Source organism: Scleropages formosus, chromosome 22 (genome assembly GCF_900964775.1).
Source record: "Scleropages formosus chromosome 22, fSclFor1.1, whole genome shotgun sequence".
Classification (NCBI taxonomy): domain Eukaryota; kingdom Metazoa; phylum Chordata; class Actinopteri; order Osteoglossiformes; family Osteoglossidae; genus Scleropages; species Scleropages formosus.
Genome location: NC_041827.1, coordinates 11,653,946 through 11,681,865, shown reverse-complemented (window position 1 = coordinate 11,681,865; position 27,920 = coordinate 11,653,946). Strand labels below are relative to the sequence as shown.

Sequence of the window (27,920 nt, the reverse complement as noted above, 5' to 3'; positions counted from 1 at the left end):
AACCAAAAAGATAAACACAATGAGGAGGGGAAGGAAGATAAAGAGTCATGTGCTGATGGTCTTGATCCAGTTTCCACAGTGCAAGTTAAATAGATGGAGGAAAAGCTAAGTGGCACAAACACACAAAAAAAAAGCGATCAGAATTAAGGAATGATCTTTGAACCTTCCTTTTCTGAAATTGGCCAGACTGTCAAACTGAATATTGGACTCAGACAACAAAAGATGGTCAGAAATTATTAGTATGGTAAATTAAAAAGCAAACTACGGAATAAAAGGCCTAAAGCTTGCAAAATAAAAAATAACTTGGTTATACATGATGTGGAGAACATACAGTAAAGCTGTAGTATTTCAGCTGAAGACACACAAGGGGTTTTAGCTTCCTTTAAACTCCCTCCCTTCAGCATACCATAAATAAGTCTCACACTGCCTTTACAATATAGCTTTCGTAAAAATTTCACAGCAAAGCTGTAATCCATTAATTGCCTAATGGGAATAATACGCTGAAGTAAATTGAAGGGGCTGTTCACCAAGCAGCCCAGCCCCCTTCCCCAACTCAAACATACAGACATACAGAAGTACACACACGAAACCTGGTACCACCCCCACAGTGTAAAGACAGGGCATGACCCTGGAGCTGCCCTGAGCTACAGCTATATCTTTGACCTGTTTCTCAATGCAATACTTGATGTGGCCACATGGTGGCAATGAACCCATAAGGACAGTCATAACCCTCTTCAGTGCACAGGGAGGGCACCCATCTTTGTACTGTACGTGAGAGTACACATCCTACCTTATACTACCATTATTTCCCTTGGTATCCTTAGGAAAAGAAAACAACGGTTTGTTCAGCCTTTATAGTCCACTGCCCGATTGCTAAGAGCTACAGGAGAATTCAGTCCCTGGTTTCCTTATCTACAAACGTGCTTTCTCGGCACATGGTTACTGTCCCTCTCACTCTGCATGTATTTATTTTTTTTTTATTTCAGTTCAGTGGGGTTAAGTGCTGAGGACATGGGTGGACAGAAGGAACTGTCCCCTGGCTGCTGGTGCTCCCCTCCGATGCCTTCCAAAATCCTGATGAGGCTTTCCAGTCCAAACACGTATCCCCTGTCCGGCCCGTCATGAACAGTCTGGTCATCGCGAAAGCCTTTAAATGTGCTGTGCGCAAAGTCTATCATACGTACATCCACACTGGGTGGTGGCAGGTTCCAGCGCTCAGAAGGCAGGGTTGGCTCCTGCCGAGGGATAGCACAGTCTGCAGAGGGTGGGGCCACTTGAGTAGGGTCTATGTTGCCGGGAGCATCGCCTGCATTCTGCCACGACTCGGCTTCCGGTTCCTTTCCCTCGTAGATGATAAGCAGGGAACTAGAGTAGAAGCGGTAGGAGGCCTGTTTCTCCAGGACAGCCTTCAGGCTGCGCAGCTTGCCCAGCATAGGTTCCAAAAGGTCCCTCCGTAACTGTGTGCCATTGTGCATGAACTGATAGAGCGCATGGCGAAAGCCCTCAATGGACAAGCCTCGACCGTAGTACTTGTTCCTGCACAGGTAGTGGCCTGTATCCATCTGGTACACCTGCAGGAGCAATATGAAAAACATCTATGAAAGTTACACGTCCCTTTTCTCAAAGACCTGCATCTTGTGTTGATTGAGAAATGTCTATGGTTCTTTTAAAACACACTAAAAAGAAAAAGGTGAGCTGGGTGGTGATAAATTTGTCTCTCTACAGAATATGACATTTCTATTTATGTGGCTGCAGCTGGGTTTTTGCCTGTGCAGTGCTGACATTGGAAAAGGGCGTAGGAGCCAAGCCCGCTGTGCTGTGTTCATGCTGCTTGGTGGAGCAGGAGCTACTGGCCACATCTCACATCCTGACTTGCTCAAAAAGTCAGAAAACAGGAAAGCCATTTGCAAGAGCTGCATCCTTCCCAGGAAAATGAGCTCAGCACTGCTTAGGGTTAAAACGGTGCACACTAATAATACAGTTTCCCTCCAAAAATGTCCTCTGTCAAGGTCATCGGAGGATAGGGAACAAAAACACAAATAGCTCCATGCAACATGATTTCAATTTTGGGTTTGCACTTTAACGAATAAGTTCCGGTGCAAAAAAGTTGTGTCTGTAAAAAATGTCACATGGAGATAGGCACAACATAAATGCAAACCTGTACAAACTCAGGTCAAGATCATCCCATTGTAAAAGTCAAACTATGATACTTAACCGGTAAAAGCAGAAACTGGTTTTAATGTTAGCGCAAAGATCAATACTGTATTATGAAATGAGAAGATTCGTATCAACATCAAGCAAAAAAGCTATTATATCAATGCACCACACTGGTACTCCTTAAAGGCAATATTGGGTTACAGGGTGTGCTGCTGGCTCTTTAAATGGAAACGCTGAAAAGTTAATACACCTGGGCAAAACTTGCATGGGATGAACTGGACAAAAGAGTAAAAACAAAAGTAGCCCACAGGTGTCCTACAGTCCTGGGAACTGCTGCAGAAGAGTTGAGAAGACAGTGGTATTCTGATCAAACCTGTTAACCAGATGCCTTGTGAACAAATTGTTTCTAGCCAGTTAACCCACGCTTTTGACTATTTCTGTATGTTGCCTCATCTGGTTTTCAGTCAAGTGCTCATCAAAACACATTTTATAAAGCTTGCAGGTTGGTGCATTCTTTACCCTCAAAGGGACGAAAGTGTGATTAAGTAAAACTTGGATTTTGGATTAAGGAGGGAAAGAATGGAACTGGCTGGGGGGAGACATCCCTCACCTGCATGCCACACACCCGCACACCAAGGGTGGCCGAGGTGCTCTGCTCACACTTCTTCATTTGACGTGCCGCCTTCTCTTCGGATGCATCATCACCATGTTGCCTTGTACCCATCTTCAAGTCCAGGATGCACGGATAGATGAAGTGGTGCACCACATTCTCCAGGAGCAGGAACTCTGGGGAAATGTTCTGTCAAGGATCTTTGGTCTATACTCAAGCACACATACACACTGAAATTCAATTCAGACATCCTCCCAAAACTAATCAAACCCTTTTTCCAGTAATTCAAAATTTAACCATTCTAATTTATTGTTGCTTTTATAAATAAATTGTATGTGAAACATATTCTTAATGAAAAATAGCCTAAAATGAGATCATGTTCAGCTCCTAAATTTACTGCATGAGCATTTATTAGTTTTGCAAACATTTTTTTTCTTCAAAGCAACAAGTCAGTGTAAATAAAAGTTGTCCCCGATTTACGATGGTTCGACTTGCAATTTTTTTTGACTTTACGATTGTGAGCTGGTGATAGATACTCAGTAGAAACCGTACTACGAATTTAGATTATTTTTTTTTCCCGGGCAAGTGATATGCGGAGCGATACTCTCTCGCGATCCTGGGCAGTGACAGCGAACCGTATCTCCCATTCTGTCATGCAGAGATGTATTAGGTGTATTAAATGCTTGTTTGACTAACGATATTTTCGACTTATGATGGGTTTCGGGGAATGTGACCCCATCGTAAATCGGAGACCACCTGTACTGTATTTCACAACAGATGAAGAGCTTCAGGAGCAGGTGAACAATTAAAGCGCACATGCTTGTCTGATACTGACGATTTTGCTGGCGTACATCACACAGGTGGCTGGACAGACAGAATTGATCATGACAGAGTGTGATGAAGGAGATAAAGAAAGCATCTTAAACACTAAAAGAAATTCAACAGTTCTGAGGGAAGTGGAGAAAAGCCTCTGACTCCCCACTATGAATTTCATCTGTCTCCTCTTCTCCAAAATTCCTACAATTTAGCACCAATATTCCAACAATACAATATTCCAACCAGCACCATTCCTTACACCTGCTTTCAAAAGGTTTACCCCTTCAGCAATTTCAAATTCAGTCTCTCCCACAAAAAACAAAACGGCAGATCAAGGCCCTATGGCTAGTTAGCAGCAATTGTCCTTTTTCTGGGGGTTATTTTTGACTGTCACTGACGAGAGCTATCTTTGGAATGCATAACGCAGTGGAAAATTAAATCTATCCTATCTCTGAAGCTATCTGAAGGGCAACGCTGTCCTTTTACAGGAGAGCTTCAGGGCTTAAGTCAATTAAATGCTTCTAACAGTGAAGATGCAATCAGGTACACTGTGCACTTGATTTCACGGATGTGTCCCCATTTCTGTTTAACTAGGACAGAAGGCTGAGATGAGAGCAAACATCATTGCTTCCTTTGCTTTACATTTTTGTGGAAATTAAAACAGCACCAACAGATTTAATGGCACACTGCCAGCAAACAGTTATTTCCCCATTATGCAGTGCATGTAGATAAAAGCAAAAAAAAATAATAAAAGATTTATTATAATCACACTGAGAAAACAGAAACAAAACAATGCTTTTTTGCAGGTACCTTCCCTTACAACACTTCACCCTTTCACATCCACTAAACATTTTCTAATGACCAACTTGGGCAGACATGATGAGATGGATACTGTAGAGCTTCCTTTCCTTGGACTCTGAGCGCATACGGCTGAGCTGTTGCTTGTGGCACCGTAGACTCCAGGGATTGTGGCTGATCTTCTCTGAGCTCAAGCCGCTATTGCCATCCAACATCTGAAAGGGCACATCTGAGTGGATCTGGAGCTCTAGACGTGGGCTTTTTAACTCCTGCAGGCTGCAAGGCAAAGCCAACAACAAGGGCATTTAATGACAAGGAGACCAACTGTGTACCACTATCACTCATCATCAACCCATCCCCACAGAAAAACAGCAACACCTTTTTCAACTTTATTCAGCAGAGGCTACATTTCTACCTAAGGCAATCAAAATCATTTAGCAACAAAAGACTAGGATACTGCTTTCACTCATTAATGAGTGCACTGACAGTTAAAACTGGAGTAACTGGAGACCCTGCATTACTTTGGACACCAGAAATTGTACTGCAACTCCTGCCACATTCCTCATCTCCCCCCCATCCCACTCACTTCTCAGCGCTGTCACTCTCATGGGCGGTGCGCTCTTCCTTGTGCTCGCTGCTGGAGCGGTGAAGGCTGCGGCGCGAGTGCTTCCTCCGTGGCTGGTCCCTCTCGGGCAGCTCCTCGTGATCCAGGCCCTCGCTCTCCACGTATGGGTATGCCACCAGGTTAATGTAGCCATCAAGGTCGCCCTCGAAACATACCAGTACCACACCTGTAATGAGAGCAAGCAACATCAAATTTGTAACGGCACACTTTTTATATTCACTTCACTGTTCATTTTCCTTGGCAAAACCAAATCAAGAATCATAGCCTGTCAAAACGGAAAAAATATATATGATTTCCTAACACCTTAAACGATGCTGTCTGAGTCAAACTCCTGGAATATACCATTTGCTGAAGTATAAACTGCAGATTGCAGGGTCATGCCAACGAGGAGACAGGAATGCAGAGACTAAACAAATTATCTTTCATAACTGACACAGAACTTATTGCTACATTCTTTTTCTGAACTCTGACGTGTTTACATCACAATGCTTTTAAGTAGTCACTGGCAAGGGGAATAGAAAGACAAAAAAAAAAAAAAAAAAGGCCTATTTTGCAAATGGAACAAACTGGAAAGATTCTGTAAAAATCCAAAAACAAAAAGTCCAAAACCCACTGAAAAGGATAAAGAACAAATAAAACAGAAAAAAAACCATTCCAAAAGAATGACGTTAAATTACTATAATGGAAAGATATGGGGGATGGGCTGTGAGATTGAAATCATTCAGACTCAAAGGGAAGCAAGTCTCCAAAATGGGATTAAGCGAGGCTTCTAAACATGGATGTGTTGACTTGCACAAGGCAGGCTTTGGAGCTGTTTGGTCAGTCCTTGGTGAGCTGAGCCAGTGAGCTAATAAATGGAGACAGTACTGATGTCAAATGGGGCGTGTACGCCAGCGGATAAAGAGATCTCGACAACGTGCTACTTCGGGAATGGCTAAGTTTAATGAGCATTAAGGCACTGAGCATTTGCCTTGTTTTGCAGACGTAAGCATCAAAGCATACACAGGACGACTAAGTTTGTAAACAAAGAGTGGTGAACAAATGACCGGGCATTTCAACACTAAATAAGGGCTGTAAATAAAAACACTCCCATATCGGAATCTGTTGACTACACTGGCAGGAAAAATTCCTTAATTAGATATTGCCACATAATTGTGCACAAGTACCATCTTATTTTGAAAAGTGCTAGTACCTCTATTATGAATTACAGATTACACAGATAAATACAAACTGAATCAAAACCCTCAAGAGTTTTGATCAGAGAAATAAGCTATGGATAAAAAGTGGCAAATACATTGCTATACTGAGTTTAACTAAACTACATACATAATTTCTTAGAGGGGCAAAAGCATAATCTTAAAATGACTTGAAACAAACCAAGGGCTTACATGTGGTGACAGAGGTGATTGTTAACTTGATCAAATTAAATTTGACAGGCAGCAAGTCTGTAAGGTACACAAGCTTCATCTGACTGATTTTAAAATGCATATTTTAATGTCTTATGCACTATATATGGGGTGATATAATAAAAACAACTCAAAGTTGTATTACCCAACATGAAATGGGTTATGAAATGATGGGAAAAAGAAACTGGACTTAGTCAGATGAGTCAGTGCTATGGTGCGGCAAAGTACTGCGTCACGTTGATGTCATAAGTTAAACCAAAATGATTTAAACAGGGCAATTCATGAAGGATAAATATACTGTACAAATACAGTACATTTTTATAGCCTGTTTATGAGAGAAGCAACAGTTTGTATTTTAAATTGTTAGAATTATCATTTCTTTGTTTAGCCAACACTCTCTTCCAAAGCATCTTACAGCATTAAGAGACTTACAATTATTTGCTCATATACAGAGCTGAGTAATTTTTACTGGAATAACTGGTAGTGGCAACAGCTAAGTACCTTGATCAAGGGTCTTTTCTCACCTGTCCACCACTACCTGCTGATCTAAATGTCAGGAAAAAAGATTTATAGACACAGTAGCTGGCACAAGTACTATTAAACTAGCATAAGTGGAACGATGTTCAATGAGAAATGCAGAAGGGTTTATCTGCTTTGTGCAGCTCTTTCCTGGACCTATACATGCTGCCGGTTTGCTATTGTCAACAATCTATTTGCTGATAGTCTGAGAAATGGGTGCACAGCCCATGTTGCAGTTTAAATTTAATCTAATTTGCGGAGTCAAAAACCCACACAGATGTTCAGGAATAGCCAAGTAATATTCCCAAAAGAGCACTCTATGGAAAAATAATGCTGCTCCTTGGAGGAAACCAGAAGAATCCAGGTGACATGTATCTCCTATTGAATCCCATACTAAAGGAGGATATTTGTCAGAGAGGACTCACTTTAGCAACTGAATCAGGATTTAAAATAGAAAAAAGTAAAGCCATAGGTAAAGCTCTTGACATAGACTGCACAGAAATATATATTTATGTCATGAGCTCTTTCAGGGAAATAGGTTTCGAAAAGGTGCAGAAAGGAAATGCATAACCAACATTACACCAAAAGATGCACAAAGTACAAATTTTTAATTGGAGTAATTGCAATTAACTGTACTGTCTGTATAATGACATGTGTCCATCAGTCTGGAAATGATCCAATTGCATCACCCATTTCCCACCTTCTCCTGCACCCCTGCAGCTATTTATAAACCATTATTAGTTTCACACATACCTTTATGGTATGCAGCTAATTCTCCCTGCCTGCTTGTCATACATCAACAATGCCAGGCTCGTGTGAGCAGACCTATTTTTACCAGCTGTAGCCCAGCTATGGAGTAGCTAAAGAATGGAAAAGTACGAGGCTGCCACAGTTACCAAATCTTTGCTTAAAATAGGGCCAATAGGTTACAGGTATATACATGTATTTTCTCCTTTCTTAGCAGGCAGGGGTTTCCTGTGCATATGGAAGGCACTCGGTGCATCCAGTTGAGTGATCTGGGTCAAGGAAAGAGGAGGCACTGACACTGTCAGAGAGGCAGACACTGGCCACAGTCGGAGAACGCGTCGGAAAAAACAGCGAGGCCCAAGTAGCTCAGGGGCCCGGGCTCCTAAGGCCAGGAACAAAGCTGCAGTTGCCACCTTGTCCACTGAGTATAAGGACCTGAAGGGACTACGTGGCTAAGCGGTAGTGAGAGAATGCTCTGCTTCATACACTAGGCTGGGTTCACCAGCCATCTCCTCCTCCCAGCATCATTCAAGTGTAACAAGCAGAATGTGGTTTACCAAGGTACAGTGCTGAAAAGGAGGGTCAGCTGTGCTGCAGGAAGAGCAAGAACATACAAGACTTGTCTGAAATATTCCTGTACTTCATCCTTTGTAAAAGGTGTAAAAAGAACATCAGGTAGTTATTTAAGCAGCTACTTTGACAAGTCCTGTATGTTTTTTTGTCCTGTAGGTTTTTTTTTTTTTTTTTTAAAAAAAGCTTTTGTATGCCCAAATAATGTGTCCAAAGACTACATTTCATATCTTTAACACCTAACAAATGATAGAGCAAAAAGAGAGAAACCACTACATATTCGGTAAATACCACAACAACGCTTTAAAATTAATTTTTTCCTGATAAACTAAAACAGGGCAGATGAATTTCAAAGGCTATGACAAATGAGCCCTAATTCAGGATAAAAGAAATAATAGCATTATTGCTCAGTCCACGTCCATAAAGTCTAAAAGTCTCATTTCTCTCCATTAATTTATGCAGGCTGCAGATAATTGGAATGTCTCAGACAAAACAGATCCCTCAATTATTTACTAAGGAAAAAAGTAGTACAGGAAGCAGACACCCAGGCCAGCGCTCAACGCAGGCTCGGTTAATGGTCTGCAGGAAAGAACACCATTCCCAGCACACACAAAGACAGAGGGAACAAGGAACAGATCTGGCATTCTTCTGGGAGGTTAGTTGCCTTTGCTGTGAAAATATTAGTAGAGCAAAACCTTTCACAAGTTCGACTGATAATTTATTATGCACCGTGTCTGACTTTCCAAGTCTTGCTCTGTCTTTCCTTCAACAGAGAAAAGTGCAAATGCAAAGAGTTCATTTATAGGCATTTCTCAGTGAAATGACAGCCCAACTCCAAACCATGCCAATTAAGCTGAATATTGAAAAAAACCAAGCACATGCCGCTTGCTGTGTAAAACAGGTGTACCAACAGCCAATTCATATCAAAGGCAGTACAGTGCAAGACCAGGTCAGAGCAAGACACTTTTACCATGAATTTGTTAGGCAAACTGAATGGCTCCAATGGGTTTGGAGTCTGCCTGTCACTGTCCCTCCTTACCCTTGTACTCGGGGGTGAACTCTTTCATCTCAGGGGGCAAAGACTCATAGAAGCGCTGTTCACGGGGGATGAGCGGCTTACAGACGGTGTGGTCATCGTAGCGCATCATGCTGGTATGGCCGCCTACTTGGTGGACAAAGGGTTCCAGTGGCACACCCCCACGCCCACCCTGCCCCTGGCCCAGACCCTGCCCTTGGCCCTGGCCAGTGCTGGGCTTGCCTGCCTCCATGCTGTGCGGGGGGCACATGGCGTTGGGCCGCGTGCTGCCGGGGCCATGGGCTCGGGCTCGCAGGGTGGGTGAGCGAGGGGCGCAGGGGGGCGGCTGGGAGCGCACGCTGCCGCCGGGGGGAGGAGGAGCCAGCCCGCCGGACACGCCCACCAGCCAGCTGATCCCGGCTCCTTGAGCACCGGGACAGGTCACAGTCGCAGCTTCCTGCAGGATAAGAAAAAGAGGAAGAGAGAACAACAACAAAAAAAAATTAGACCAAAAAAAAAAAAATCCAGAAAAAAAAACAACCGGCTACAAGCAAAAATGACTTCACAGCATGTAATTAAGTAGTTAGGTTGTCACCTTGTAGTCGGAACACACAGGGTTAAATTCCATCTCCTGTAGTGGTACCCACCTTAAATAGCTGCAGTAAATATTAACATAATGGTAGCGTAGGATAACAACATAAAATTGCAAGTTGCTTTGTAGAAAAACCTCAGTAAACTTAATAAACAATAGGATGTGAAGCCTGAAACTTGAGGCTACATTTTATTGAGACGGACATACAAGCAGCCTGGACACTGAGCAGGGCAATATCTACTGATTTCAGTGCCTGGCCACTTCACTTAATTATCTTGTTTCTCATCAGCACACTGAGAAAAGCTGTCAGTTCCTGCTGTCTGGCACCACACAGCACAGTGACCATCCAGCTGCATGCTGGGATACCAAACGTGCAGAAAGAAATGCTTTGATTTCGCATACATTAAAAACAAATGCTCAAAAATATAAATACATCAATATATTAGTACACATTGATTCTGAGGTTTAAGAAATCATTCTTCAAGCATATCAAAACAAAGGTCAGACATGGAAAAGTGTTAAGAGGTTTGGTATGAAGATAGGGACGCAGCTAGAAGGCAAGGGTAGGAGCAGGAGCAGGAGTAGGGGGTGCTTGCCAGCGAGCTGAGAGTCAAACGGTTCTCATACACTCATTTAACAGGGAACCAGGGCCTCCCTGATCCTTCACACCTTCTACCGTCATGCCAAAAATTTGCAGTGGAAAAATGTCACCCTGTCCTGCTAACGTGCTGAGACATGAAGAGGAGACCAGGTTACCCACACTGACAAAGTCCTTATGCAGCAGCAAATAACCTTAGTCAATTACAGTTTAGTGAAAGCACTGTCACTGCAAATGCTATTATTATATTTAATGCCTTAGGAAAATCTGTTTTCTTTTTTTATTTCAATACATACAAACTTGTGAAGCTGCACATTCTTATTAAAAAAATTGCTTCTTTTCAAAGCGTTTCCTGGGACAGTATGAGGTGTCATCCTGGTCACTACTCCAGGTTACCACCTTTGGAAAAATATACGATTTGCGTCTTCACTTACACTCATTTCATACTTCACACACCCATAATTGTATTAAACTCCATTCTCGGTGACCCCAAACAGTTCTGGTAAATGTGGAAGTGACACTGCTGCCTCTACGTCCCATTTAAACAGCCACCCCCCCCGTTCATTTGCACCTTTCAGGTGGCTGTGTTCCAGCGTGCTGCCCAGCCCCGGGAAACAAGCCCAAGCAAGCTCTCCTGTCAGCGTTCAAGAAAGCAACTGCAGCGCAAGCAACAAACACAAATTAGACAGTTAGCTCTGCAATTTCTGGTTTTCTTAATGTGTAAAAGGATGGAGAGCCATTTCAAGACAATTATGCGTGTGCAGTTTGTCAACACTGCTGCAAAAACACGTGCACGTGAAAGCACAAGGTGTATGCAAGTACAGAGGTAATACAGAAAAAGTAGTTGTAGCAACTCAGTAACAGTTTTAAATAATGACCAAAAATAAATAAATAAATAAATAAAACCTGAAAGCCATCATCAGCTGAGTATTTTGTCTGCAAAGAGGGAAACGGTATCATTATTAGCACTATTTATTTCAGGGGTTCAACATTACATTTTTTTCATTTAGCCGGCGCTTTTCTCCAAAGCAACTTACCGTGTTGAGGTTGCAATTATTTACCCATTTATACAGCTGGGTAATTTTACTGGAGCAATTTAGGGTAAGTACCTTGCTCAAGGGTACTACAGCCATTAGTGTGTGAAGGTCTTCTGTGTGTGGGTTCAAATTCTCCTCCAACCAATTTACATTCATTAGCCAGTCCAGTTACTGTTATTCTGCAACATTTATATTCACTCAGTTGCATTTGTACATTTATACAAATGATACATTTTTTTCTGATCATTCGGACACTAAGTGCTTTTGCAAATGCTCTAAGGAAACATGGGTAAAACAAAATGACTATTTGAACTGATCCTTCATGGATTGATTATAATGCCCATTTCTTACTTGTTTTCTAAAATGAACAACATCCTACCTGACACACAAAAGGAGGAAGAATGGAGGGAAGTTATGCTGGTTTTGAAAGTCAAAAAGGCATCTGTGACAGTGAGCGAATGTCAGAATAGCACCCTGTGACAGGCGAGTTCTCTGCCCCACATGCTTTTGGACACAAGCTATTGTCAAGGTCAACCTTCCCCACCTCCTGCTATACTTCTGTAAACAACAAGCACAAGTCTCCCATTTATTTAAAAATTAAACAAAAAAAAAAAAAAAAAAAAAACTTTTAAATTATTATTTTGCCTTTGAAAAGCTACCTGCATGTAATAAGGTCACGCTAAATGCAAAGCAATTTTTCTGGATAACTGATGATCGCTTTCATTATTCTTTTTTCATTAAATAAGCTAGTCTGGATGTGAGCTGTCCTGCAGTATTATGCACTCATACAGAATGTGTGTACCTGCTTTAATGCAACTACAACTAACAATCATCTCAGTAACACACTCAGCTTTTTTTTTTTTTTAGTATAAACAAAATGCTTTGAAGCAACACTGTTCCCTTTTGCCAGTGCAGCCAAGTGAATCACATGACTAAAGTGGGCCAGGAAAGGAGGCGTCTTTTAAGGGCTAGTCTGCAACAATGACATCATGCTATCATTTTACATCAATCTACTCAAATCACATTAGTGGTATGTGAGACATGGCCACTGGAAAATGACAAGTCTGCACTAAATTGAAAGGAACACCATGGGATGGTACTGGATTATCACTCAATGTTTAAAAATACACCCCAGTGACCTCGGTCTTTTGATGTATTTATACCTATACAACTATATATAGCCAGGCATAGAGAAGGGTGCCGGCAAAATTTTCAGTCAACCCCATTTTCATATTAAGTATTATGGTGAGAATATAGGGGGTGCGGTGGCGCAGTGGGTTGGACCACGGTCCTGCTGTCCGGTGGGTCTGGGGTTCGAGTCCTGCTTGGGGTGCCTTGCGACGGGCTGGCGTCCCATCCTGGGTGTGTCCCCTCCCCCTCCGGCCTTACGCCCTGTGTTACCGGGTAGGCTCCGGTTCCCCGTATGGGACAAGCGGTTCTGAAAATGTGTGTGTGTGTGTGTGTGTGTGTGTGTATTATGGTGAGACCAGTGAATAACAGGTGGCTGTCGGGGGGGCAGCACCTGACTGACTCGTGAGGTCCTTTCCGTCACCCTCCCCGGCTGCGGTGACTCAGGAATGCTAGAGTGCATGACTCCCTGAAGATATTCTCAAATCTCCACTGCTTTTCCCACTTCTCTTTCGCAAGTTCTTGCTACCAGTGACTTCAGTCAGCTTTCTGCATCATTCCATTTTGTATCATGACACTCCAGCAAAGCCTTTTGGTTATTCTGAATTAAAGTTCGCATTCAGCAGAGAATCGAAAGAGAAATATTGATCATGTCAAGCTCTTCTTGCACTTAAACTTCTTCTAATAAATTTTGGAAGACCATTCTCAACCCAGGTAAACCTTTCCCTGTCCCTAAAATTGTGTTGGGATGGTATGGACTTATACACTTCTATTCACTAAAAAGTGCCATGCTGGTTTCAATTTAACAAAAAAAAAAAAAAAAAAAAAAAAAAGAAAACACAAAGCGAGGATGACACCTCCAGCAAAAAAGCAAACCCTGTGGGCAACCTAAACAACCCTGAGAACACAAAAAAAATCATCGTGTATCTGACCCACTGAACAGAGAACCACACAAAAAAAAAAATAAAACCCAGGGTAGCAGGTAACATAGCAGTCAGCAGTCATAGCTGTCATCTTCCACTCACCAGACTGAGGCTTGAATTCCCACTCCCCATTGTTGTACCCTTGATTAAGGCACTTACCTTGAATAGATACAGTAGAAAGTACCCAGGTGTATCAAATGGCAAATAAGTAGCTTAATATTCAAACCTAAAATTGTAAATTACTAACACTGAGAAATGCATCCGCTAAATTAACACAGTAATAACTGGCACTGTGGAACCGCAAATATAAAAAGTTTTATAACATGTACAGATGACTCTTGGTCACATTCTACTCATCAACAACACATTCTTTGCACTGAGCACTAGAAGCAGCTTTCTTGGGGCACCTGCAAGCACATCGGTCACAAAGATGATCTCTTTGAAAGGATCACTATTGCTGGATTGCAAAAAGTCAGGAGCTTCATATGAAGCAAAAGGCATGCCAAACAATCAGTTCATAAACTACATGAGAAAAACATCATATCCACATTAGAACTGTAAGTAGTAACAATTAGTTTAATAACCGAGTACTCTACCAATTATCCGGATAAGAAAATCCATTTGGTTCATTAAACAGAAATAGAAAATATACAAGAGTGCCAAAAATTGACAAGTCTCAAAATTAACAATATGTTTCACCTTATAAAAATCTATATTTTTATTAAGTGGCACATTTAAATGAAATAAAATGCAACCTGAAGTGCAAACTATACCTGTGTAGCCATTATATGTATAGAGGGCCAAAGAGGAAGAGGAGGCTAGGGCCCACGGAGAGTCCTTCACTCCCTTAATCGTGACTCGGGAGTCTGGAAATGGGTGTTTTTAAAGCCTCATCCGTCACTGCATTAGTGCACTTTAAGGGCCATTTCCAGTCTTCCGTGATACGTCATGCAGTTCAGTGCGGTTACCATGCAAGTGCCACGACACTATGGGATCTATGTCACCTAATTTTCTCCTCCTTAGTGGGCACCAATTCTGACTCCCTCTAAAAAAAGCTAGCAGCTAGCAGCAAAAAGCACCTCCTCTTTTTTCTTATTTCAGAATTGCTTACTATGGTAATGACATTCTGGTGTCAAAATAAGTGCAAAGTAACTTCAGTATGGGCTGTGCAGCAATCATGTCTCTCTTTCATGCCAGGCTTAACACTTTAATTCAAAGCATGTTTACAGAATTTTGTGGTGACAGAAATTATTCAGAGAAGAACTATGATGAGGACCAGGGTGTTTGAGGGTCAACATTTCCTACATCAGAGTGCCTAACAGCAGCAGCAGTACCAGCAATACAAGGTCAAAGCTACAAATGTACACATGCCATCACTTTTTTTTTGAAAAGCAGATCAACGGTAACGGTTGAGGAGAAGCAATTAATTTGAGTCTTCCTGGGCACTGTTGGTCTCATGTGTCACATTCCCATTACAGGCCACTGATCTTTTTCTGGATGGGCAGCCTGCACACTGCACCGGGCCCATTAATACAAGAGATGCCCATCTGCCCCCACCCCTGTTTGTTGTGCTGTATTGCGTGTGTTGAAACTTCTGGGATGTCTACCTCATGGCAGATGTCACAACACATGTGCTTGCATCACTTTTTCCATGTGACCTAAAGATCATGATGGTTTGCATGCGGTTACCCTTTCAACAGAGTTTGCAAAACAGACTACAATTACATGTATTCAGATTCAGAATTAGGTGTTTTTCAGTCAACATTCAGTAAAAAGACACATGACCAGGCAACCCTGAGGATGAAACTAGCACAAGACAGCAACACTGTCAGTGATCGACAAGCAGTTCACATGCACACTACAGCAATGGCTACCACAGCAGGAACAGTCACCTATTCCCCTGAATACATACAAAATACATACAAGTACACATGCACTTTATAGTCTGTCCTACTGTCTCACTGGTCTACTGTATTATCTTGTTTAAATTGTTTGATTTTCTATTTTTATACTTAAATGTGTTTTATATTGTTGTTTTATGTGGCTGTGTAAAGAACTCAAAGAATACCTCTATAATTTTGTTGTACTATACAGCAGTACAATGACAACAAACTCTTCAATTCAATTCAATCCTACAGGCAGCAGCATTCAAGCACTATTCTTTCAGTGAATGAAAAGTTGGTTTTTGGAAAGGACCTCTTTGAGGATGACCGGGGTTTTTTTTTTTTTTTTATGACTGTTAATATTCTTCTGCTTTCAGGGAATCAAATTTTTTAAAGTTTGACCATGCTGTACAACCTCGTTGATCTCAGCAGCGAACATTGCTAATGTGAAACGTGAGCTGCGGGGATGACGCACCAAAGTGTCCAACCCAGCTGCACAACACATGGAGCTCAATGGAGCGGGGGACAGATGCTCGCTTTTCCCACACTTGGTAAACAGAGAGGCCCACGGAGAGCTAATAAAGCAACAGCAGACGGAGATGAACTACACATGCACATCAAGCCATGAGGAAACAGAAACCTTCTGAACTTCAGCAGTTACAACGACGACTAAAATTAACATAAAAAACAGCTCATACCCAAACATGCAAATGGTGAAATGTGACAAATTAACTACTTTAGAATAACGTATCAATCTGCATCCAAGTCTCTCCTTCTGTTGATGGCATGCATTCATTGTATAGTTCTGAGATGTACGTTGCTTGACTACTAAATTAATTAATGTAAAAATATAAACTTCCCATCATGAGCAACAAAGCAGGTGTAAATCTTTGTAGGACTTCGTTCCTTAACAGAACTTTGCTGCTAATTTTGTCTCACATATGCTGCTTCAACCAAACTGCGAAAGGCACTGAAAACCTGAACTGACAGCTAAGAAAACATCCTCACATGTCCACAGATGTGGCTGGTGATCATGAGACAGATGCTCTCAATGGTATATCACAGGCCTCAAGAAAGCTAGAATACCTATACAATCACAACCAACAAAACATAGCTCTTCATTTATAACATTCTTCAGTAAGGTTGCCTTATAACATCTTTTACATCCAAAATCACGTCATGGACAACAGCTCAGAGGTCTCTTACTCAGTCTGGGCAAAACAACCACTCACAGAAAATACCAACCACAAAAAAGTGGGGATGTGAAAAAGTGTTCTTAAAATGCTGCAAAGCATTTTGCTGTGGAATTGAGTCATGAAGGAAGGTTTCTTTAACAAAACCAAAAACAAGGGAAAGCTGAACTCCAGAAACTATCCAAGGGCATATAATGTAATCTCTGCTGTTCTTCCTCAGCTTTTCAGAAGTAGTCAAAGACAGGTTCTACACTGGTAAATGAGATTTACTGAGGCAGTTACATCATTTGTTTACAGGACATTAGTCTACTCTTTTAGATTAGAGGCTATTTCTATTGGGCACATGTCAAGGACAGCTCTCCTCAACTGAGAAATTTAAGTGTACATAAGTAGAGACAAAATAAGTAAACAAACAAACACTGGTATCTTTATGCCAGAAGTGAAAGCATTTGGCTGTTCTCAACTATGTTAAATTACTAAAGTCAAATTTTCATTGAGAAGTTCAATTAACACGTGTCCTCGCAAACAAGGTTCTACATATGCATGAGATATGAGAAAGGTTGAAAGAAGTACATTTGAAGTCAGATTTTAAGAAGACCTGTGATGAGCACCCTGTCATTACCGTAGGAACAGCTCAAAGGGTTTTAGTCACAGTAGTACACCTTGTCCTAATGCACTGCCACCTCAGTTCTGCCAGAACACTGGAGTTTCAACACACCCTGCACTGCCAACTGTGGGTGTTCCTGGATACAACCCAGTGGCTGAAACCTTAATAATTCCAGTAATTACACCCTTTAACAGGTAATAACACAGCTCAACTAAGCATGGGTATGAATCATTTACACTCAGGAACCAAAATTAACAAACAACACTGTCTGTGGACTCTGCTTGAATTTGTCGTATTAAAATGAAAGAGTAAAAAAGTGAAAACTGATTGAATAGACTGGTTACATAATGTACTGACTAATCGCCACAGAATCACATAAAGACTATGGAAACTAAAGAATTAAGCATGTCTCCTTAAAAGCTCTATAACAAACTCAAAACACACCCTACTAAGCTTATTTCTATATGATGTTGACAGAAAAGCTAATTTGATTTTTTTTTTTTTAAATCATAATTATAAAAAAAGAAACAATATTATTCCCAAAGGCAAACAAAACCTTGAACTAACCATTAACAGGAGTGATGAGTAGCTCTGACAGGGACACATCAGCATCGCTCTGGCAGTCACTCAGTCATTGTTAAGCCATCCTCTAATCTACTTATCTTGAGCTACATGTCTGAACAACAAGAAACAAAACATCAGTATGAAACAGACAGACAGACAGGCAAAAGAGCAATTTTGCAAAAATTTTATGCATAGTTCATCTGGATATATTCTCAGGGTTAAGAGTAAACAGCCCGCAAATACGAATTCTTCAAACGTAAATAAATTACTGTAAATATTTAACATGAGATAAAGCAGAAGACCATTTAGGTTAATACATAAATTTGATGCAACATTGCCAAAGGCTCCTAGGATGACGCAACCTCCAGTGAAAACAAAAGGAGGCATGGGGATGAATGTACTGAACAGTTGCTGCTTTGCTGGTTCACCGTACCCTTCAGTGCAAATTACAGTGCTCACGGCTGCTCTTAGGAAAGCCTCCCCGCGTCGCTGAAACAACGTACCTGGGCAGCCTACATTTTACATCAGCCTCTTCTCTGCATTTTGACCTTGGATCCTCACGCAAACAAACAACAGCATCTATTCCAAAAACCCACTTCTGTTTAGAGCGGACCCCAAAAAAGAAAACAGAAGGACAGGATGACAACATTTTACCTTGTTCCGCTGCTCAATAGTGCACTGAAGGTTCATCTAGACCCCCCCCCCAAAAAAAAGAACAAGAAAAGAAGAACAAAGAGATTGTCAGGTTGACATTTCGGTCCTTCCTACACTACACCACTGGCCACAGTCAGATCTGTGCACTTACTGAAGTGGTGGTGGGAACCAGCGGTGGGCTTTCCCTTTCTCAGGTCTTTTTTAGGAACGACCAACAGGCAAACATTCCACGGTTCCCTGCACTCCACTCCAGAGATACAGATGGCACTAAACACTGACTTCCAAAGGCAGTCACCAAGATCCAAAAGGGGTGGAGCTACCTGCTTAATACAGCTACAATGGAGAGCACTAAAATTGCACAAACACCACCGATCAGCGTCGGAAAACCAGTGGCAGCACAAGCACCGCCTAAGTGCTCAATGGGAGAGAGAGCTGAGAGGAGGAGGGCAGAGCTCACTTAGCTGTCATGAGCCGCTTTGCTTCGACCAAATGTCTCAGGGACAGTGGAATGATGGAGAGCGAGACAGTGACAGCGACAAGGAGAGTGGGAGGTGACCTCTCTAAGCCTCTTTTCTGTGGTAGCAGTCCTGTTTGCGGGCAGGAGCAGGTAGATTAGGGCCCTGCGTCCATTCCAAATCTATTCTCTGACTGCTGACCCTAGGGCATTATTGAGCTAATTTTAGCAGCGTCCAGGATTTGGGGGGACGCTGTATGAAATGAGGGTGGTATGACACAGTGTGGACGTAAGCTTAGACATCAGGGTTTTATGGGTGACAAGGGAACTTGCTGTTATCAATTACTAATTTATTTTTGCAAAAAAGTTGAGGAAGCAAGGAATTTCAGAACTCTGCAATACAAAATATCTGGAAATGAAGAGATTACTGCATTGTACAAATATCACACACACACACACATTTTCAGAACCGCTTGTCCCATACGGGGTCACGGGGAACCGGAGCCTAACCCGGCAACTCAGGGCGTAGGGCTGGAGGGGGAGGGGACACACCCAGGACGGGACGCCAGTCCGTCGCAAGGCACCCCAAGCGGGACTCGAACCCCAGACCCACCGGAGAGCAGGACTGTGGTCCAACCCACTGCGCCACCGCACCCCCTCTGTCCTGCATCCTAAATACGCCCATCTTTTTTTCTTTTTTAAATATTTTTAAATTTAACTTCGGGAAAACATACTGCAAAATTAATTTAAATGCCATACCATGTAAGTGTATAAATTACTGTAATTTACTACAAGGCTGCTTAGGAAACAATGGCTACACTGCAGTCTGTTCCACAACAAAAACAAATCCCTGCTTCCATGAGGTCCTCCTTTGCCAGCCAAGCTTTTGTTTACAGCACACTGCCAACAGCTAGACCTTTTATATTACAAAGAATGTCACTTCTAGACACAAAAAGCAGCTAAAAACAGTCCCACACAGAGTTGTTCACAGCCTCCACAGGTTTCCCCATCTCCTACTCAGCAATAGCCCTTTTTAAACGTTCACTGTGGAGGCCTCTAAGTAAAAACCAATAGATAAGTGCATGTCTTGTGAAAAGACGGAGCTGTGTCATCATTCAAAGAGGGAGCCTGCAGGAAGAGATCTAAAAGAACAGGAACTCTGGGCTTCAGGATTCCAGTCTCAGCCAGGAGGACTCAACCATCATAGAAAGAAAACACACAGATAGGGTGCAAGTTTTAGGAAATCTGATTCAATCCATGGCTATGTGCAGTTCACATACAACATACACCACTTCCACAGCATCACACACACACACACACATTTTCTGAACCGCTTGCCCCAGATGGGGTCACGGGGAACCGGAGCCTACCCGGCAACACAGGGCGCAAGGCCGGAGGGGGAGGGGATACACCCAGGACGGGACGCCAGTCCGTCACAAGGCACCCCCAGCGGGACTCAAACCCCAGACCCACTGGAGAGCAGGACCCGGTCCAATCCGCTGCGCCAAGAAAACAAAATGCAGAGCAGACACAAACCTTGAAAAAAATTATTTTTTTGCAACAAAGGGACAGAAACAAAAAGACTGAAAATTAAAAAACCATTTGCTTAATGAAAACAACTATGTCAATAGCACCACGAGAAATTAACATCAGCCTCAATGATAACGGCACACTTTATAATGTTTTCGATAAGCAGCCCATCTTAAGTTTGTTTCTGCAACTAGCGATCTGACGATAAAACCACACACTACCCTGCCAGGGCCACCACATTTACATCAGTCACAGAAACAGCTAACCTTGACACACACAGCTGTAATAAATCAAAGACGGCAGCAGAAACCTTGCAGGCAGTTTTTCTGCTCCAGCTGCTGGGATATACATCTCATCCATCATCCATCTATTGTCTCACTAAATAGCAGCTCACCTTCATACAAAACCAAACTGTGAGCAAACTGAGGAAACAGTGGGACAGCTGGTAGCATAGTGGTTAGAGCTGCTGCCTATGGACCCCAAGGTGGCAGGTTCGAATCCCACCTCCACCTGTAATACACTTGCATGAGGTACTTAGCCTAAATTGCTCCAGTAAAAAATTGCCCAGCTGTATGAATAGATGGATAGTTCAGGGTAATGTAACATTATAAGCTACTTTGGAGAGAAGTGTCTGTTCAATGAATAAACGCAAGTGTAAACTGCACAGGCTGCATGAACCATTTGTGGTGGTTCATTGCATCAGATCATTGCCCAGGACAAAGAAAACAGAGCTACTAGAGAATATTTCAGTGCTTGAATACTATGGGTGACAATGCCAAGCCATCAGCCTTTCTATTTGCCTGGCAATGTTAATGACACCTTCTCGAGAATAACAAGACAAGCAGAAACAACTAAAGAATGCTAAACTTAATTGTTTAGGTGTGTCTTTAAACATGAAGTAAATTAAGCATACATAATATTTAGTTCTACATGCTGGCCCTTGGATAAAGTGTGAAAGCCAAATATGCACATTCTGGTCTGGCTTGTTTTAGGCGTTCATGCGCTGTCTTGCTTGTCCTTCTTTTGGTATAACCGGGGCGGGTCAAGAGGACTAAAATGTTCAAATAAATAAACAAATAGATAGATAGATAGTTACACAGACAGACAGATAGCAAGGGATGATACAAAGGCAAATACAGATCAGGTATGTAGTGTCTCAAACGGCCCACTAGAGGAAGGAATTCACAAGGTGATTACACACACAGAAATGTGCAGTCCCATCCTCTACCTACCCCTTTGAAAGTAGCTCCTATTAAACAGGTGACAGGTGCTAACGGATGGGCTGCAACACCATGCCAGCCTAAAGGCACAGGGTGGTGGGCCAGGGGAGGAAGAGGTGCTGACATCTGTGAAAGGCTGAGAATTCTTTGGATTCAAGTCACTCCACAGGGGCACCAGAGTTCATAAGAAGCCAGGCCTCTAAGCCCTACCACCACATTGTTGTAAGACAGGCATCAAAAGTAGTAGACATGACATGTGGGTATGATGGTGAATCCCAAAGAGAGAACAGAATGAACTAAAATATTACTATTAATCCCAGAGAATCCCAAAATTCACTGTGTCTGGAAATATACATGCAGACACACATATCACATACATGATTATACAGTCATACAAAAGTAACAACACATTAAAAAAAATAGGAAAATAACTTTTGCCGAGTGAAATAAATACAAAAATAAATATGCAAAAAAAAACGATGTGGTCCTGTTGGCTTCATCAAGTCAAGACTTGCAGCGTGCACTGGGGAGGTTTGCAGCCGAGTGCGAAGCGGCGGGGATGAGAATCAGCACCTCCAAATCCGAGGCCGTGGTTCTCAGTCGGAAAAAGGTGGATTGCCCCCTCCGGGTTAGGGGGAGTTGCTCCCTCAAGTGGAGGAGTTTAAGTATCTCGGGGTCTTGTTCACGAGTGAGGGAAAAATGGAGCGGCAGGTTGACGGACGGATCGGTGCGGCGTCCGCAGTAATGCGGTCATTGTACCGGTCTGTTGTGGTGAAGAGGGAGCTGAGTCGTAAGGCGAAGCTCTCAATTTACCGGTCGATCTACGTTCCTACCCTCACCTATGGTCATGAACTCTGGATCATGACCGAAAGAATGAGATCGCGGATACAAGCGGCAGAAATGAGTTTCCTCCGCAGAGTGGCTGGGCGCACCCTTAGGGATAGGGTGAGGAGCTCAGTCACCCGGAAGGAGCTCGGAGTAGAGCCGCTGCTCCTCCACATCGAGAGGAGCCAGTTGAGGTGGCTCGGGCATCTGTTCCGGATGCCTCCTGGACGCCTCCCTGGGGAGGTGCTCCGGGCTTGTCCCACTGGGAGGAGGCCTCGGGGCAGACCCAGGACACGTTGGAGAGACTGTCTCCCGGCTGGCCTGGGAACGCCTTGGGGTTTCCCCAGAGGAACTGGAGGAGGTGTGCGGGGGAGAGGGAGGTCTGGAGGGCTCTGCTCGGACTGCTGCCCCCGCAACCCGGCCCCGGATAGCGGAAGAAGATGGATGGATGGAAAAATATTTAAATAAAAAACATGAAAACATTTAAACACAAGAGGAGGCGGCACAGTTTTTGATGCTGCATAAATTGGGTGCATTTTGCTCTCTATATTATGTAATACTGCATTTCGTTGCAGTCCACTGGCCCTTAACAAGAGGGTCCACATACATTTTGCAGCATGCCTAGCTACAGCTATTATGTTTAAAGATATTTAAGCCGTTATGCATTAGCGTAGCACGTGTCCCTACTGAAACGTCACACATTCTTTATAACTATTTTCAAAAAATAAAAAACCTAAATGTTACAAATGGAGGTAACACAAACTACATAAACCACATAAACCATAATGAGCAGTACAAATCACACTCAACAAGAAATCTATTTTGAAAAAAAATGAAAAATAAAACGGGATAATCTGAAGGTAAGGGGGGTGCGGTGGTGCAGTGAATTTGGCCGGGTCCTGCTCTCTGGTGGGTCTGGGGTTCGACTCCTGCCTGGGGTGCCTTGCAACGGACTGGCATCCCGTCATGGATGTGCCCCCCCCCACACCCACACCCACACCCACACGCCTCGCGCCCTGTGTTGCCGGGTTAGGCTCCGATTCACCGCGACCCCACATGGGACAAGAGGTTTCTGACAGCGTGTGTGTGTGTGTGTGTGTGTGTGTGTGTGTGTAATCTGAAGGAATCCATCATAAGCAATTATACCACATTTGACTTCATTGCCTGAGAGTATGACACAAACACTGCAATTATTTTCCCACCCTTACATTGTACTGTGCTATATACAACACATACCTAAAGACCCTGAAACTGAACCAAAAAACAGGACCAAGAATTCTACTAGCTTTGTAATAAGTGAAAGAATGTGATGTAGAAAAGCACTGCCAAATTTAGGGATGAGTAAAACACCACCAGCAAGAAGACTCGTCTACTCTACACGTGTGAGTAGAGGAGGGAATACTGAAAACTTTCGACCATTCTTACAGTAATACCTTGTTTACTTGGCAAATAAATGTTCAATGAAGATCCTCACCAGGCAGCACAAACTTCAAAGAAAATTTCAGCCTAAACATTCTTAAGTTCATGTAAGCAACACAGCGAAAGACACAAATTATGCTTCAAAAGTTCAAATTTTCAATAATAAAAAGCTTAAAAACATGTCCTTACACTGAGAAAGTGCATTATCAGATTCTTAAGGAAAACAACTTGAGTAAAATGAACTAAGGCGTCATATTCCACAGACTGTCTATAAGCCCACTCCAACAACACTCCAGTTTTCAAACTAAAAAATTGTGGAAGACACATTCAGAGTTCACATGTTTTAAAAAAAGTATTTACATTAGAGAACTCTACCTATGTACGGGGGGGGGGCGGTGGCACAGCGGGTTTGACCGGGTCCCACTCTCTGGTGGGTCTGGGGTTCAAGTTCCGCTTGGGTGCCTTGTGACGGACTGGCATCCCGTCCTGGGTGTGTCCCCTTCTCCTCCAGCCCTGTGTCCTGTGTTGCAGGGTTAGGCTCCGGTTCGCCACGACCCCGCTTGGGACAAGTGGTTTCAGACAATGTGTGTGTGTGTGCGTGTATGTGTTTGCCATGAGGTTCACTGAATCTGTGTATAAGCAGTCTTGGTCACATACCAATTTCTGATTAAAGAAGTTACAGCAAAGAATTGTTGGAAGGATTGTGGTCAGAATGGGAGCGGAGAATAACAGGTCATTTTGAGTTGATGCCTTTCTCAGGCTCACCTTGGAGGTACAAACATGTTAGTACGCAGCTGCTTAGTAAAGAGGATGCCCACGAGACACACTGATCTTGAACTTTCTAACACTCCCAAAACTCAACCCACGTGCTGTTGCTTACAGGATGGCTGTCCAAGAACAGATTCTCACAAACAACACACGCACTAACCCTATCGCAGTGCACTTATCAGGTTCATTTACAACAAGTAGACTTTCTCTCAGGGAACTGGTTTCTGTACAGTACATTCAAATAAGCAAGCCAAAAAAAGAAATTATATGCTTATGTTTTGAGATTTCTGAATGATTTGATAAAATTTGTTACCAAAAGGTGACTGAAACCCCAGGTGAGAAACAAACAAAACCCACTTTTCTTTGTCTGAAACACTTTAAATACCTGTTTGTATAATGTTGAAATGGCAAGTTACAATGAGGCAGTTTGTTCGCATTTTTGAATTATAAAGCACTGTCCTGCTTTGTATTTTTTCATCACCATACTAAAATAAGAAATTAACTTCAACAAATGTGCACTGCTATTCAAATGAAGAGACAAAAAAAGGGGGGGGGGGAAAAAAAAAAAAAACATTCTTAACTTCCTTTCAGTCATAAAATACTTTGTCACCAAACACAGATCAACAGACAGGAGTCATATTATACTTTTACATGCAGTTCTTGGCTACCAGATGATATTAGTACAGGTGCCAAAGACAACAAAAACATCTCAAGATGTCAAAACCGCACACTAGATTGCTTCCAGCACACACTGTCTCATTAAGATTATAACACACACACACACACACTTTGTAAAGCAATTGCTAAAGACTCATTTGTGCACTGGACACAACATGTCAGTGACAATGCATTCACTGAGGAGCACAGAAAGAATTTCTGTAACATACAACTACTGTATATCACAAGGGCTCCATCATCCTCAACACTGAATGTGCAACATGCAAGCTGAGTAAAAATCTCATTTTCAAGGAAAGTACTGGAAATGCAGCAACTGCAATCAAGCCTAAGCACAGCATCCAGCTTGTCCACTACTACTAGAGCTGGATGCAACCGTGTGTGTGTGTGTGTGTGTGTGTGTGTGGGGGGGGGGGGGGGGGGGGGGGTCACAAAATATGGAGCGAAAGCACTTTAGGGACCTTTTCAAAAGGCTTTTGTGAGAAATGGAAATGAAGGCCCACTTGATCAAGGCGAGTCTTAGGCAATAAGGTTGCTGTGTGGATTCGTAACTGCAGACCTTGGCTTGCAACATTTAACTACAATAAAAGTGCTACATACACACTATATTTTACATATTGGTACATATATTCGTACTGTCTATTATGGCATACAACACAATTTTATTGGAACCCTGTCACACATCCTACCATGAGCCAGTTCAATATTTATTTCACACACAATTCTGGGTTTCATTTACAAAAAATGTAATGATTGCACGGAGGTTACAACACACACATCCGACCACGTACAGTAAGTGAGTAAAAGCGGAGAAGCCTAATATTTTTATTAAGAAACTAGACGAGTGACTGATATATTATGTGGATAAAGACCGTTACTAACTGGCCCGGCGAACGTACAGCTGTATTAAGGAAGCAGCACGCGCGCGCGCGAGGTGGAAAGACAGGGCAGTCTAGTCGTACACTGACTGGCCACGCCATCGCAACGAGACTGCACCTTCGTGGTGTGATGGCTTCAAGCTTGTGCGCCTCCGTGACCTATGAGATACAGGTTGGTCCTTTCGGACCTGCAGATCCAATCATACCTGGTGGAAGGTCAGGTAGAGGCCAGACAAAGTCGAGTCTCCTGTCTAGCTCGCCGGGCAACCTGACAGCAATCCAGCCCACACACTCATCCATGATTATGGAAGGTGCAGTAAGCAGAGGTTTTTTTTTTTTTTTTTTTTTTTTTGCCTTTAACGCTGATGAAAGAAGACGACTGACCACGAGCTCACTCACTCACTCGCCGCGCGCGCACACACACACACACGAGTCGAGTGTGTTGGCTCTCCGCGCGCAGCGCCGCCGACAAACCGGACAACGAAGCTGGCTGCTCGAGCCAGCTGTTCATTAACACACAGGCAACACAAACGACGTTTCCCCACCTGTGTGTTATGCGCCTGCCTGGTTGGTGCGAGGGCGGCTCACGAAGTCCGTCAGCGCTGCAGGCTCTGAGTCTGTGTGTATTCCTTCCAAGCCGAAGACTGACTGAGACCCGAAGAGTAGAAACCCGCGACCGTGTCAGTAACACAGTCAGTCGGTGCAGTGCTCAGTCAGTGTTACTCGTCGAGTGCACAGCCGCGTGTTTCGTTACCCAGCTCAATAGTTACGCCATGCAGGTGGGAGAGCGAGAGGCCGCTCGGTAAATACAAGTAGTAAAGATTTCTTCCTTCACGATTCATCATGTTCCAGGCTGCGCAGTAAAGCAGTAAGGCTGGAAATCAAATGTCACCGTGGTATTTTTTGTCCTTTTGCTGTTTGCACAGGCAGTGTTACATCGATCTCATCGCTGCCCGCCTTCGCATCGGCGAGTACTGCCTGTTAGCTCAAAAATGGAAAAAGAAGTTTAATCGTGACATGTTGAAAATTGAGTAAGTTTATTTTCATTGCCCGGGGATTTCGTACTCCCCTTCAAATGGAGAACACCTCAACAAAACGTTGTACCCCCTGAAACCATAATGGCGGCCCACAGATGGTGCTATGACCCCACTCGCGACAAGCGAACCAGGAACAGTCCGTTATTCGTACGGTGATTGGTTTGCTCGGTATGTAGTGTCCGGGTTTTCATTGTTTCCATTGGTTAAGGGTCGGATGTGGGGGCGGGGTTTACGATGGCATCTTTCCGCTAGACCATGAAAAAATCCCGGGCCAGCTGGAAAATGACAGACTGAGACTAAACGCATGTACGATCGAACTCACCACGGAGGATTTAATATACATGGAGATTTTTAGACCGAAAAATAAAAAACGATACGAAATCAAAATAGTCGTCTTGCATAACTGCACGGAAAGTGTCCCGTAGACATTGACATTCTCCCCAGCGTTTCAAAATGTGAGTTTAACTGGAGAGAGACTGAGAGTGCCGTGCTATCGCAGCAAATTCTAGTGTGTTTAGGGGTCTAAACTCGTACGCTTTCGAATTCCAACTCCCGCTATGACTACTTGGTGTATCTAACATAAATTGGCATAAATCCGTAAGTTTAATAATAATAATAAGAAGAAGAAGAAGAATTAAATGTGAGTACATTCTGCCCCCTAGCGGATTTCCT

At 43.0% G+C, this 27,920-nt stretch overlaps 1 protein-coding gene across 3 annotated transcripts; it reads right to left on the bottom strand.

Moving 5' to 3' along the window:
* Window positions 1-48: 48 nt before the first annotated feature.
* ip6k1 (inositol hexakisphosphate kinase 1) lies at window positions 49-27,330 on the bottom strand. 3 transcript variants are annotated; one of them, XM_029247807.1, is made up of 7 exons: window positions 18,594-18,722; window positions 18,443-18,478; window positions 9,288-9,720; window positions 4,968-5,172; window positions 4,476-4,657; window positions 2,768-2,943; window positions 49-1,571 (listed from the first exon to the last, which is right to left on the bottom strand). In XM_029247807.1, exons 2-7 carry the CDS (start codon window positions 18,476-18,478, stop codon window positions 978-980), a joined length of 1,626 nt encoding a protein of 541 aa, XP_029103640.1. In that variant the 5' UTR covers window positions 18,594-18,722; the 3' UTR covers window positions 49-977. The 3 variants fall into 3 exon arrangements, with proteins under 3 accessions (XP_029103640.1, XP_018580946.2, XP_029103639.1); XM_018725430.2 differs by lacking the exons at window positions 18,443-18,478; window positions 18,594-18,722 and adding an exon at window positions 26,757-27,330; XM_029247806.1 differs by lacking the exons at window positions 18,443-18,478; window positions 18,594-18,722 and adding an exon at window positions 17,792-17,900.
* Between the last annotated feature and the right edge of the window lie 590 nt (window positions 27,331-27,920).